General features: G+C 49.0%; 1 protein-coding gene across 2 annotated transcripts; it reads right to left on the reverse strand.

Moving 5' to 3' along the window:
- Nucleotides 1-331: 331 nt before the first annotated feature.
- Nucleotides 332-12,488, reverse strand: thrap3b (thyroid hormone receptor associated protein 3b). 2 transcript variants are annotated; one of them, XM_081612301.1, is made up of 11 exons: nt 12,121-12,488; nt 9,267-9,412; nt 6,397-7,197; nt 5,721-6,320; nt 4,066-4,232; nt 3,867-3,978; nt 3,723-3,798; nt 3,128-3,303; nt 1,821-2,052; nt 1,611-1,757; nt 332-1,184 (listed from the first exon to the last, which is right to left on the reverse strand). In XM_081612301.1, the coding sequence occupies exons 2-11, from the start codon at nt 9,386-9,388 to the stop codon at nt 954-956; spliced, it is 2,664 nt and encodes an 887-aa protein (XP_081468427.1). In that variant the 5' UTR covers nt 9,389-9,412; nt 12,121-12,488; the 3' UTR covers nt 332-953. The 2 variants fall into 2 exon arrangements, with proteins under 2 accessions (XP_081468427.1, XP_081468426.1); XM_081612300.1 differs by having other exon boundaries at nt 9,267-9,417.
- Between the last annotated feature and the right edge of the window lie 244 nt (nt 12,489-12,732).

The raw sequence follows: 12,732 nt of genomic DNA on the forward strand, positions 1-12,732 counted from the left end.
TTAATTAGCAAGATAAATATTTAGCCATCAAGCTAATTAGTAAGATTCAAACTCTTTATTTAGTTTGTAGCTAAATATTTAATTGGCTAGCAGAAAATATTAGGTAAGAATTTAAGGCCGTTTTCTCCGACAGGCTGATAATCCAGATTATTTCTGTTCAGTTTTCATAAAGCCCCTCAGAGAACAGGGTCAAGGTTCCTGCAGCTTTTCCAAATGTTAGTTTACCAGGATAAAGACGGAACCGGAACGGAGCACCAGGTTCTGACTGGTTCTGTCAGAAACTCGTTCCTCAGGCAGACCAACAGAGAAAAAACAGCCATCGCTCAGGAAACAGGATTTTCCAGGTTTTATTTTGTTTTTCTGAGTTTTCTCTAATAAAAGGTTTCCAGAAATCAAAGCTCTATGTGAATCAACAGGTTTACAGAAATCAAGATGACTTTGTGTTTCAGGAACATGTTCTGGGCGTGAATGTGATCCGACCCGACGCAGGTCGGTGTGAATCCAGATGTTCCTCCTGCAGCTGGAGTTCTAGAAATGACCAGGAAACCCAGAAACGCTCCGACTCAAAGGAACATTTATTGAAAATAAAACGAGTTTAAAGTAAAAAAGGTTCAGGCTGCAGCAGATGTCAGACGGTTGGTTCAGAACATGCAGGTCGGGTCCAAACAGCCTGAAACAGGATCTCATCAGAACTTTAAGCTAAACCTCTACAGCAGATAAACTCCTATGTGGATCTGGCCCAGCTGTCGGCGGCGCCCGGGTCGCTGCTGATTGGTCCCGTTGAGCGGCGCCGTGCTAACAGAATCATGAGCCGCGTTTTCACTGGTCAGCAGCTTTTATTCTCCTCTAAGGCACAAAACGCTTTGATTTGCTGCAGAACATGAAGCTTAAAGTTCTCCCTTAAAAAGACATAAAACAGAAACATGTCAACCGTTAGCTGGAAGATGGCTTCTCTACTTGGGGGAGCCGTCGCCGGAGGCCTTGGGCTCCTTGTGCTCCGCCTCCATGGCGTCGTCCGGCAGCTCGCCCTCCTCGCCGCCCTGGAACATGTCGTGGGTCCACTTCGGGCTGCCGCCGCCGCCGCCGCCCTTACGGTACACGAAGCGGCCGCGGCGCGCCGGGAAGGAGCCCCGCCCCCGGCCCCGGCTCTCCACCCAGGTCTTCTCTCCGTCACGATCGTCGTGCTGGAAGAGGAAGAGGAGGAGGTGAGGAAGATCACCGGGTTAAAAGGTTAAACAATCAAAACTTAACAGCAATAATTTTATCCAGGTTGACGATTTATTAGACACGTCGGTTTCAAACATCAGGATAAATATTTAGTGTAAGTAACATGGTGAAAATAAAACTGGCACCAAATAAAGTATTGCTGTTACTTTTTCACTAACTTAACAAAATCCCCCAAACGATTCAGCCCTGACCTTTGACCCTTTGACCCTGACAGGGCGTAGCTTCTTCTCCCATATAAACCCAGTAAAGAGCTTCGCTGCAGATTGTTGTATTTTCTGATTCTACCTGGTTTTAAATCTGTTCAGTTCATAAATGTTTGTATTTCTGACTGAAGCTCCCTGCTGCCCTCTGCTGGCCGCCGCAGGAACAAACAGGAAACCCACCAGGTAGTACTTCCTGCTCTTGGGCGTGTACTCGGGGTCCCAGTCCTCCTCCGGGGGGCGCACCGGAGCGTTCATGTTGGCCGGGTTTCCGTTGCTGTTCCCGGGATAATTCCCTCGGCTCCAGCCTCTTCCTCTCATCCTGGGAAACTGAAAGGAGAACAGCTCGTCATCATCATCATCCTCATGAGGAGGAAGAGCACAGAAACTTACAAATCCTCGGCCTCTTCCTCTGTCTGGGAAGTGGCCCTCGTAATCCCGCGGCCCCCGGTCGGAGGGGCCGCCGTAGTCCCGCGGCGGGTAGCGGGGGGGGCCGTAGCCCTCCTCCAGATGCTCCGCCCCCTCCGCCAGGTACTCCTTCCCTCTGTAGTGGGGGGGGAAGGGCGACGGAGAGGAGGAGGAGGAAGAGGAGGACGGAGAGCGGTCACGCTTCTTCTTACTCTTCCTGTGAGAACAAACCAGCAGCTGTCGTCATGGTTACGCTCCTCCATGTCTCCTTCAGCTATCGGGGAAAACTGGCAGCGCTTTGGAACAGTTAAAGTAAGGATCAACATACTGCTGCTTCATGATGCTAACATTAGCTGCCCTCAGTTAAAATCTAAGCCGGTTCAACTTTGTACCCATTAAAACCCGGCTCTCTCTCACAGTGTGACGTCTCCCCTGATCCACACAGGAAGCCGTAATGGCGGCTCACACTGACGTCGTGTGATTGGTCAGATTGCAGGTCTATCCAGGAATGTTTCTCCTCCAGCAGTCTGATTCGCTCTGAGCCGTGAGGAATCTTTACTCTAAATAACTACAGATGGTTAAATTTCTAAAAACGTCCAGAGGCTGGAAACCAAGAGAACGCTTCGCTAAATGAAAATGGAGGATGGAGGACCTGCGGCCAGGCGGGTTGGGTCGGCGCCGCGAGCCAAACGATTCTACTAAAGTCCTGAAAAGAACAGAGACTGAGCTGATTGGTCGACTTCTGATGACATATTAGGGTTCCCTTAAAGTTAGCATAAAACACTGCGGTTCGATGCTAACCATTCTATGGTAACAATGCTAACCATGCTAACTGCTGTGATGCTAACCATTCTATGGTAACAATGCTAACCATGCTAACTGCTGTGATGCTAATCACGTTGCTAACAACAAAATCTGAATGATGAACATTTTATCAATTAAAACACAGAAACACTCTTCCTCCTCCTCCTCCCTCTCACACACACACACACACACACACACACACACACACACACACACACACACACACACACACACACACACACACACACACACACACACACACACACACACACACACACACACACACACACACACACACACACTAGCATCGGCTCATATTCATGGTTGGTTCTGACAGATGATCCAGGATCGGACCGAACCGTCAAAGCTTTGGAAAGTCTTCAGATCTGAAATCAAAGGTTCCTGGTTGTTGCCTCTGAGCTGGACCCAGATCCTCCTCTGGTTCTGGTTCTGGTTCTGGAGCAGCAGGACAAAGCAGCAGGACCTACTTGGACTTTTTGTGGTGCTTCCCAGATTTGTCGGAGGAGCGCTCGCGGCTGGGCCCCCGGGAGCCCGCGGGGCTCCGGCCTCCATCCCGCTTGTAGTCGCGCTCCTTCCCAGCAAACCTCTTTCGTCTTTCAATATCCAGCCGCAGGTCCATGATGTCTCCTTTGAACCGTTTGTCCTGCAGGGAGGAGAGCGGTTAGCGGCTGTCCGTTAGCCGTTAGCGGCGGCCGCAGTGGGACTGATAATCACATGAATGCAGTAAATCTGAACGTTGTCAGGCAGAAACATGCAGTAGCTCAGAAACAAAGTGACACTGTCAGTTTGAGGCTGGATGGTTTTTCTGACAGGAAAGATACTTACAAGGTAAAGGCACTGATGTTGATCTGGATCATAATTCCTTTAAGCCTTTGCTCGGTTCGTTTAAACCCAATCAATTACCATATCTCATAGGCTGGGGCTTTCTTGGCACTTATTAAACACATTTGGGCTCTTTTGATATAGAAATATGCATCCTTTGAAAGAAAAGCACAAAGCTGAACACTGCTGCTCAGGACTGCCTCAGACTCCAACAACGGCAAATTTCTAAACGCTCGTCACCTTGTAGCTCGACTCGTCCACCTCCTCAAACAGGTGAGGGTGCCTCTTAAAGGCACTGGGGGAAACATCGATTCTCCTGCAGGGGGAAGAGCAGCGGTCAGCAGGGGGCGGCGGTGGGGTCAAAGGTGAGCGGCGGAGCCATACCTGTGGATTTCTGGGCTCTTCCTTGGCTTCATCATTTCTGCCTCTGCAGCTTTTCTTTGGTACATGGCAAAGCGCTCACTTAAAGTCATGTCTGAGGAGGGGAAGTGTTGAGCTGCAAACACACAGCAGTTAGAGACACACACACACACACACACACGGACGGACGGAGGCCCCGCCGAGCCGCCGCCGCCACAGCTACCTTTGATGTAGTGAACGATGGAGACGATGTGCTGGGCGAAGAGCTCGGACGGGCTGCGGCGCAGCTGGGCCGACTGGATGTGCTGGAAGATGGAGCGAAACTCTGGATCCTTCTTGGAGGAGAGCAGCAGGTCGCGCTGCGCCAGGCGCTCCTTCGACACGGACGAGCTGAGAGGAGACAGATTCACTGGTGACAACATCACAGTATTCACACTGAAACTCATCACAGTCACTCAGAGGAGCTGCTGGGCTTTGAACCAGGAGAATCAAGGACTGAGGAAAAAACCTTTTAATCTACTCAACAATTAACCAAACAGGAACTTTTTAAATGAAATCATCACATTTGTCTTGTAGGAACCAAAACTTTAAATGGTTTTCTGTTAATGAAAGGCTTCCAGTTTCTATCATTCTGGTCCATTAATAAATAAATGAAAACAGGAGGTGGGGGAGGGGGGGGGTCTTCATCTGAAAACACTTCCTGTATCCAACCTATTGAAAAAGCAGATCTTGGTGCTCCCAGGTGAGTAGATGTGGTCCAAGTTACCGTGACAACAGAAGGAAACCAGAAGATGCTCGACAGCTTGCACCTAAAATCTTTGTGAGTAGATTTTGATTTAAGTTTTAATTCTGTCTTAATTTATGCAGTTTATCTTTTAATTATGGTCAATGTGAGACACTGAATTATGAATTTACCTGGAATTATTAAAACTACAAGAAATAAAAGATTTAAATCTTTTACTCTGTTGAGTCTATAAAAATGACTCAAGATTCTCAGACGACTGGAGAAAAATATTGTACCTTCATGTAAAATTCTCTTTTTTTATTTAACATATCAGTAATTCGGATTGTCCTTTAAAGCTCTTTATAAAATATTTAATAACCTTGATGTATTCTGTGATTTTTACCGTGTTTCTGCTCTGAATTGTGTCAACTGTACAGGAAACGAGAAATAAGTCTAATGTCAGTGTTCTGTAATGCTGCTGTTCTCCTGCAGGGGCAGCAGAGAGCATGTGAGTCTAGTGTCAGTGTTCTGTAATGCTGCTGTTCTCCTGCAGAGGCAGCAGAGAGCATGTGAGTCTCAGTGTTCTGAAATGCTGCTGTTCTCCTGCAGGGGCAGCAGAGAGCATGTGAGTCTAGTGTCAGTGTTCTGTAATGCTGCTGTTCTCCTGCAGGGGCAGCAGAGAGCATGTGAGTCTAGTGTCAGTGTTCTGTAATGCTGCTGTTCTCCTGCAGGGGCAGCAGAGAGCATGTGAGTCTCAGTGTTCTGTAATGCTGCTGTTCTCCTGCAGGGGCAGCAGAGAGCATGTGAGTCTAGTGTCAGTGTTCTGTAATGCTGCTGTTCTCCTGCAGGGGCAGCAGAGAGCATGTGAGTCTAGTGTCAGTGTTCTGTAATGCTGCTGTTCTCCTGCAGGGGCAGCAGAGAGCATGTGAGTCTCAGTGTTCTGTAATGCTGCTGTTCTCCTGCAGGGGCAGCAGAGAGCATGTGAGTCTCAGTGTTCTGTAATGCTGCTGTTCTCCTGCAGGGGCAGCAGAGAGCATGTGAGTCTAGTGTCAGTGTTCTGTAATGCTGCTGTTCTCCTGCAGGGGCAGCAGAGAGCATGTGAGTCTCAGTGTTCTGTAATGCTGCTGTTCTCCTGCAGGGGCAGCAGAGGTTACCTGGCTGTCTCCTCTAAGCAGCTCATCTTCAGCTCGAACTCCTCCCTGGAGGCGGACAGGCGGTGCGGAGGAGACGGCTCCAGAGCGGGGAACGCTCCAGGGAACAGCGGCCGGTCCTTCTCCTTGGATGTCGTCGGAGGACTCAGGCTCCTCTTGGTCTTCTCCTTCTCCTTCTTCTCCTTCTTCTTGGACTTCTCCTCCTTCTTGGATGAGTGCTTGCGGCTCCGGTACAGCTCTTCCTCCGCTTCATCCACAGCCTCTTCTTCTGCATCTCTGCGGCCTTTCTCTTTGGCCGACTGATAGGATGAGGAGTAGTTTGGCTCGTCGCCCCATTTGCCGAAGATGTCGCGCTCTGTAAGGACGGGTTTGCCATCGGCGTCTTCGTTGATGATCCGGTCCTTCAGGCCCTGCGACTCCAGGAACTCCTCCTCCCCCGGGTCAAAGAAGGGCATAGTCTTGTCGTCTTTGGGATCGGCGTACGGAGACGCGGAGATGCTGAAGATGTCGGAGGACTTGGAGCTTTTCTCGGGGTCGGCGTCCTTCTCCCGGCTGCTCTCCTTCTCAGCTGCTTGCTTCTTCAGCTGCTTCTCAGCCAGGAACCTGGAACAGAGACTCAGGTGAGGTCAACAGTCAGGAGGAAGCTGATTGGATGAAAGCTTGTTGGAAAAGGACATACTTCTTAAAAGCTGCGGAGATCCCAGCGCTGTCTCCAGGTTTGGCGTCATCCTTGGAGAAGAAGCCGAAACCGCTGAAGGAGGCCGTCTGTCCGGACTTGGAGGGGGTCTTTCCCGGAGGCGAGACGGAGCCGACGGTCTTCCACATCTGACCGCCGCCGCCTTTGGCCTCCGGGTCCGAAGTGTCCTCCTTCTTGGAGTCCGGACTGCGTCTCTTGGGGCTGGCATCATAGTCGATCCACTTCCCACCAGACGTTTTAGCGATGACGGTGCCGTCGGTGGCTGTTGCCGATTTCTCTGGCTGACTCTCCGGCTGCTTGTCTTTAGAATCCTTGGACTTCTTCCGACTTTTGCTGTCATGGCGTCGGGACGAAGATCGGGAACGGGAGCGGGACGAGTAGCTGGAGTGGCGGGACTGGCGGGACCGGCCGGAGGACGAGCGGTCGGAGTAGCGGGAGCGGCTGCGGCTTCCTGAGCGCTTCTTGGGCGTGCGGGAGCGCGAGTACGGCCTCCTGGGGCTGTGGTGCTCCTGCCGGTCGTGCCAGCCTCCGCCGCCTCCGCCTCCGCCACCTCCACCGCCACCGCCGCCGCCGCCGCCCTGCCAGTTGGACTTGTAGCCGTAGCCTCCTCTTCCTCGGTTCTGGTAGTGGCCGCGCGGGTAGTAGCCGCGGTTGCGGCCGCGGTAGTAGTACGGCCGGCGGTAGCCGCGATTGTAACCCCGGAAGCCTCTGTTGTTGCCCTGGTAGTCCCGGGACGGGTAGTTCCTGTAGCCCGGGGAATGGGAGCGGGAACGGGACCGGGAGCTGGAAACGGGAAGAGAGACGGACAGTCAGGACCAACCGGACACGCTTCAGCTGATCGGACCAATCAAAGCCCTCCAACAGGTCAAATGTAGAGCTCTAACGATTCGAGTACCTCTATTGGTAAAATACCTCGAGGAAAATGTATCTGCCTCGAAGCTTCATTAATAAGTTTTATGTTTAGCGCACCGTGCTCCAGGCTCTGACTTCCGCCTCTGACATGCTGATGAAAACTAAGTGTTGGCAGCATAACGTAGAATTTTAAAGTTCGGCCTGGGAGGATTTTGCTGATTGATGATAATGTCCAGGCTTTGTTGTTTTTCAGGGAACCAATCAGCTCCTAAGATAACTGGCGTGATGCCTGGCGTACGGCGGCTTTTCTGCTCCGAGAGCTGCTTCCTGGTGGCCGGTGCTCAGAGCGAACGGCGGGACGACCGATAGAAGCTGTGCTTTAGATGCAAAGCTTTATGGAAGAACCGGAAAATGAAAGTGTGTGTCGGAGCCATCGTGGCGGCACAGAGCTGGTGGAGTCGCCGCTCCCATGGACACAAAGCTTTAAATGGCTGGTGGGCAAGGTGAGAGTTCATCTATTAAAATTCATTTAAACTGACCAAAAGCTGGAGTGTAGACATGTTTTATAAGCGTATTTATTATTGAATTGAATATAATTTCAGATTTTTGTGTAACTTTTCTGCAGGTTAACTTAGAAAATGAGTCATTATTGTTGCAAGTTAATTTTCTAAGCTACAGAAAAGTTATCAGTTATTTTCACATGTATGAAAAATTGGACTGTGTTGATGTCTGATGGTAACTCTGCTGTTACGTTAGATCTACCAATGTTTTATTTTATCAAAACAAGTTGGTCCGATTACTCGATTAATGGTAAGAATCATCCATAGAATATCTGTTTACAAGTCACCTGCTCAGACCAGCAGGGGGGAAGATGGGAAATGCTCAGAGTGAGAGAAACGACTGGAAGCAGCCAGCGGAGACGGGAACGTTTGTCCCGGCAGGACAGTAACCCTTCCTGCCGTTTTCTGAGCGGGAGATAGAAGCAGATTTATTTTAAAGTTCCTTCATCAGCTGATCTGAGTCACCTGCTCAGGAAGAACTCATTAAACACCCTGATCATTCTGCGCTCTGACCAGCTGGAGGCGCCACCACAGCTCTGTGCGCTGTAAAACATCATGGGTATAAAATACCCATGATGTTTTACATCATGGGTATTTTATACCCATGATGTTTAAAATACATCATGGGTATAAAGTATAAAGTATACTTTATACCCATGATGCAGTATAAAGTATAAAGTATACTTTATACTGCACAAAGTATAAAACATTGTGCAGGTTTCACACTAAAGCTGAGTGCACTGACAAATTTAGAAAACTGTGATGCACAAAAAAGTCCAGATATCTAAAGCTGAGCATTCGCACCTGGCTGCTCACCTTTCCTTTAGAAATCCTGACTTACAGGAACCAGAGCCGCTGCTGCTCCGCCTGTCGCCTCCATGAAAACATCTCAACGTAAATTAGTATAAATAACCTGGAGGTCAGCCGCCACGTGAAGCAGTAACCATGGCAACGGCCTTGTTTGTAGAAGTAATACAGTAGTAAATTATTACTACTGTAAGTTTATCTTTCACAAACTCATGTTTAAGTTAAAAATCTAAAACTTGAGTCAGTCATTGGCCAGCTGAATGTTTTACAGTGCAGCAGAGTTCCTGGTTTTAAACCGGGCCCAACAGAACCGCTGCGATTCTGCTGCTGCACGGGTCGGACGGCACCAAGACGTTTAACTGCTGAACTATCCAGAATCATGAGGTCAATCACCCCCCACAGCGGGGGAGGGAAGAGGGCAAAGGGCAACTAGGCAGTTCGGCCAATCATCGACCAACAGCAGGGAAGATCTGTTTAACCCGTTAGAGCCAACATGGAGACAGACAGAACCACCGGATCAGAACCAGCCCATCAGAACTCCTCCACATATGAAGCCATCCGGTTTATCAGAGCCTGTAGGAGTTCAGTGGATCCGTCCTGAGGTCCAGAACCGGGTCGGTAAACGGGTTCTACCTGTAGTGGCGCTTCCTGGATCTGGAGCGGGAGTGGCTTCGAGACCTGGACCTGGAGTAGGACCTGGATCTGGATCTGGACCGGGATCTGGGTCGGGACGGAGAATCCAGAACCTTGGACATGTCTGCAGTCAGACCAGCTCGATTCTGTCCTGAGGAACAAACAGAGCCATCAGGGTGAGAGCAATACCGGCGGTACCGGGGGGCCTGGGTCCGATCCAACTCGGCCAGAGGAGCAGGAACCAGAGTGGACCTTAACCAGAACCCAGTCCAACAGCAGAACCTTCAGATGGAGCTGGAAGGGAAAGAGATCTGAGGCTACAGGAGAATCAGAGGCACATGCAGGAGGCTCTGCACTGCATGAGTTGCTGCAGACGCTGCATGAGGCGCTGCAGACGCTGCATGAGGCGCTGCAGACGCTGCATGAGTTGCTGCAGACGCTGCATGAGGCGCTGCAGACGCTGCATGAGGCGCTGCAGACGCTGCATGAGGCGCTGCAGACGCTGCATGAGGCGCTGCAGACGCTGCATGAGGCGCTGCAGACGCTGCATGAGGCGCTGCAGACGCTGCATGAGGCGCTGCAGACGCTGCATGAGGCGCTGCAGACGCTGCATGAGGCGCTGCAGACGCTGCATGAGGCGCTGCAGACGCTGCATGAGGCGCTGCAGACGCTGCATGAGTTGCTGCAGACGCTGCATGAGGCGCTGCAGACGCTGCATGAGGCGCTGCAGACGCTGCAGTTAAAGATTCATTTAGAAATCTATTAGGGTAAAAAAGTGGCATTATGCAGATGAACAAAATGAAACTAAAATAATTGAATTAAATTTCCAAGTAAAAGAAATAATCTGTGTATTCCAGTTGACACATAATAAATGACTCAATTCGTTGACAATTATTTCAATAATCGAGTCATGAGATTAATTATTATTATTATTTATTATTAATAATAATTATTATTAATTATTTCCATCCATCCATTTTCTGCCACTTATCCGGGGTCGGGTCCCATTATTTAATTAATGTAATCATCAAGCTGCCATTTCACATTCTACTATTTTTTGTGATATTTAAAAACCAAATGGAAACCTCTACATCCGACCCGGAGCAGGGAGCAACAGGAAGTCACAGGGAGGAACAGGAAGTAGCAGGAAGGAAAAGGAAGTAGCAGCAAGGAAAAGGAAGTAGCAGGGAGGAAAAGGAAGTAGCAGGGAGGAACAGGAAGTAGCAGGGAGGAAAAGGAAGTAGCAGGGAGGAACAGGAAGTAGCAGGGAGGAAAAGGAAGTAGCAAGGAGGAACAGGAAGTCACATGGAGTAACAGGGAAGAACAGGAAGTAGCAGGGTGGAACAGGAAGCAACAGGGAGGAACAGAAAGTAACAGGAAGTAGCAGGGAGGAACAGGAAGTAGCAGGAAGGAACAGGAAGTAGCAGGGAGGAACAGAAAGTAACAGGAAGTAGCAGGAAGGAACAGGAAGTAGCAGGAAGGAACAGGAAGTAGCAGGGAGGAACAGAAAGTAACAGGAAGTAGCAGGAAGGAACAGGAAGTAGCAGGAAGAAGCAGGAAATAGCAGGAAGAAGCAGGAAGTAGCGTTCCTCCTGTGAACGACACCAAACTGCTGCTGCAGCTCCGTCTTCCTTAGCGACCCATAAACCAGCCTCTGCCTGCATTGTTGGTCTGTTTTAGGTCTGCCTAGCAACAGTTGCTATGTGCCAAGTAGGCAGCCATAATGGTTTCTGTCCATCAGTAATGAGACCATTTATTTACATGCAGCACACAGGAGAAGGATTTCATGAAAATAAAAGGTCACATGATGCTAATTTAAACATCTGATAATCACAGAGTCAGATTCAAAAATACAAAATATCTACAAATTAATGACCGTTGGTGCTGCACAGGTTTACAGGCAGCACTTTTCCATTTCATCGTCAGATCTGCCATGTTGGATCTAAAACTGCTTTATGATCAGAACATGCGGCTCCTAGAGTCTGCAGATGGACACCTGACCCAACAGAACCATCAGAACCGCCTCTCTGAGCTCCACTCAGTGATCTGTGGCAGGAAGCCATCTTGAATTGCCTCCTTTTCCAAACACATTCAGGGTCTATGTTTATATTCTGATCAATTTTAAACCGGATCAAACTAAGATAATCCAACCAAATTAGAAATATAATCTCACCTTCAATCTGTTAATATTCTGACCCAGTTCTGGATTATTGGACCCATAAAACTGTGATCATGTTGGGCGATCCTGATCAGCTTTAACATTATTTCCCTCATTCCAGACAGAAATGAAGATTATTGTTTAGATTTTGGTTAAAACCGTTTCATTTACCAGAACCAGATAGTCAGCAAGTCAGTATTTACAACTAGCTTTAACCAAAGATGATCATATGTGAAAACCAACAAGGCTAAAGGCAGAAAGTCTTCATGTAAACGGTTCATAAAGCAAAACGCATTACTGTATTAAGTTTAGGCATAACAACAGGATTATCAGATTAACTGACTTTGTTCTCAACTATAAAAATGTCAGAATATTCATCAACCCAGGCCAGCATTTCTAAGTTTCGGTTCTGATCCAGGAGCTTAAACTGGCTCAGAGATCAGCTTTACAACGTCTGAACATCCAGAACCTGAAACCAGTTCAAACTTCCAGTTTTCCACATTGAAACAGGAAGTCTGGAAAATGTTCCACAATGAAAACTGAAATCCCAGCAAATCCAGATTAAATGAACCAGATCCACCCCAGGGAGTTCGGTTCGTCTCCGCGGCCGAACCTTTAACCGTTAAACCGATCAATATCAACCAGGTTCTGAATTTAACCAGCTGCTCGCCCGGCTACAAAATAGACTCGCTCTACCTTTCTCCTTCTGCGGATGTTCTGGTTCTGTTGATCCGGATGAGAGTTCTGGGGAGCCGCGGAAGGTTCGGGCCCAAACGCCTGCAGCTCCACCGTCTCCTTCCTGGTTCCTCTGCAGCCGAAGCTAACGATGCTAATAGGCTAGCTGCTGTCGGGTCAGCCGTTGGCAGCCCCGATAAACAGCCGAAGGTAAAAACAGGAAACCCGGAGGTCTACTGCTGTGTTACGGCCCATAAACATAAACCAAACGTTGTATCTGTTGGGAAACTGTAGCAAAAAGCTCGGTTCTGGTCGCAGCGAAGTTCAACGGCTTCGAAACAGCGAACTGACGCTAGCTGACGGTAACAGGCGGTCTGGCCAATTCACGCGAGACTTTGTGTGAGCGCAGCCTGAAACACAAACAGAGCGGGAAGAAAGAGACGGGAGACATTTTAGTGCCAAACACCCCGGAGGTCACGCAGCTAAATTAGTCTGACAAACGCCAGTAAGGTCAAAAGAAGCAAAAACTAAAGTAGAACAGAGATATAACCTTTATTGTCCTACAGAGGGGAAATTCAGCTTTAACAGCAGCATCAAAATATTTAGACAAAAGATTAAAAAGGTGTTAAAAAT

This window comes from Poecilia reticulata, chromosome 11 (genome assembly GCF_904066995.2).
Source record: "Poecilia reticulata chromosome 11, P_reticulata-male-v2, whole genome shotgun sequence".
In the NCBI taxonomy this organism is placed as follows: domain Eukaryota; kingdom Metazoa; phylum Chordata; class Actinopteri; order Cyprinodontiformes; family Poeciliidae; genus Poecilia; species Poecilia reticulata.

Excerpts from the sequence above, each read along its gene's own strand:
- thrap3b (XM_081612301.1), bottom strand. The coding sequence starts at position 9,388 with ATGTCCAAGGTTCTGGATTCTCCGTCCCGACCCAGATCCCGGTCCAGA. Across the intron at positions 3,979-4,065 it reads CATCGTTCACTACATCAAAG|CTCAACACTTCCCCTCCTCA; the intron begins GTAGCTGTGGCG and ends GTGTGTTTGCAG. Across the intron at positions 3,304-3,722 it reads TGGACGAGTCGAGCTACAAG|GACAAACGGTTCAAAGGAGA; the intron begins GTGACGAGCGTT and ends TCCTCCCTGCAG.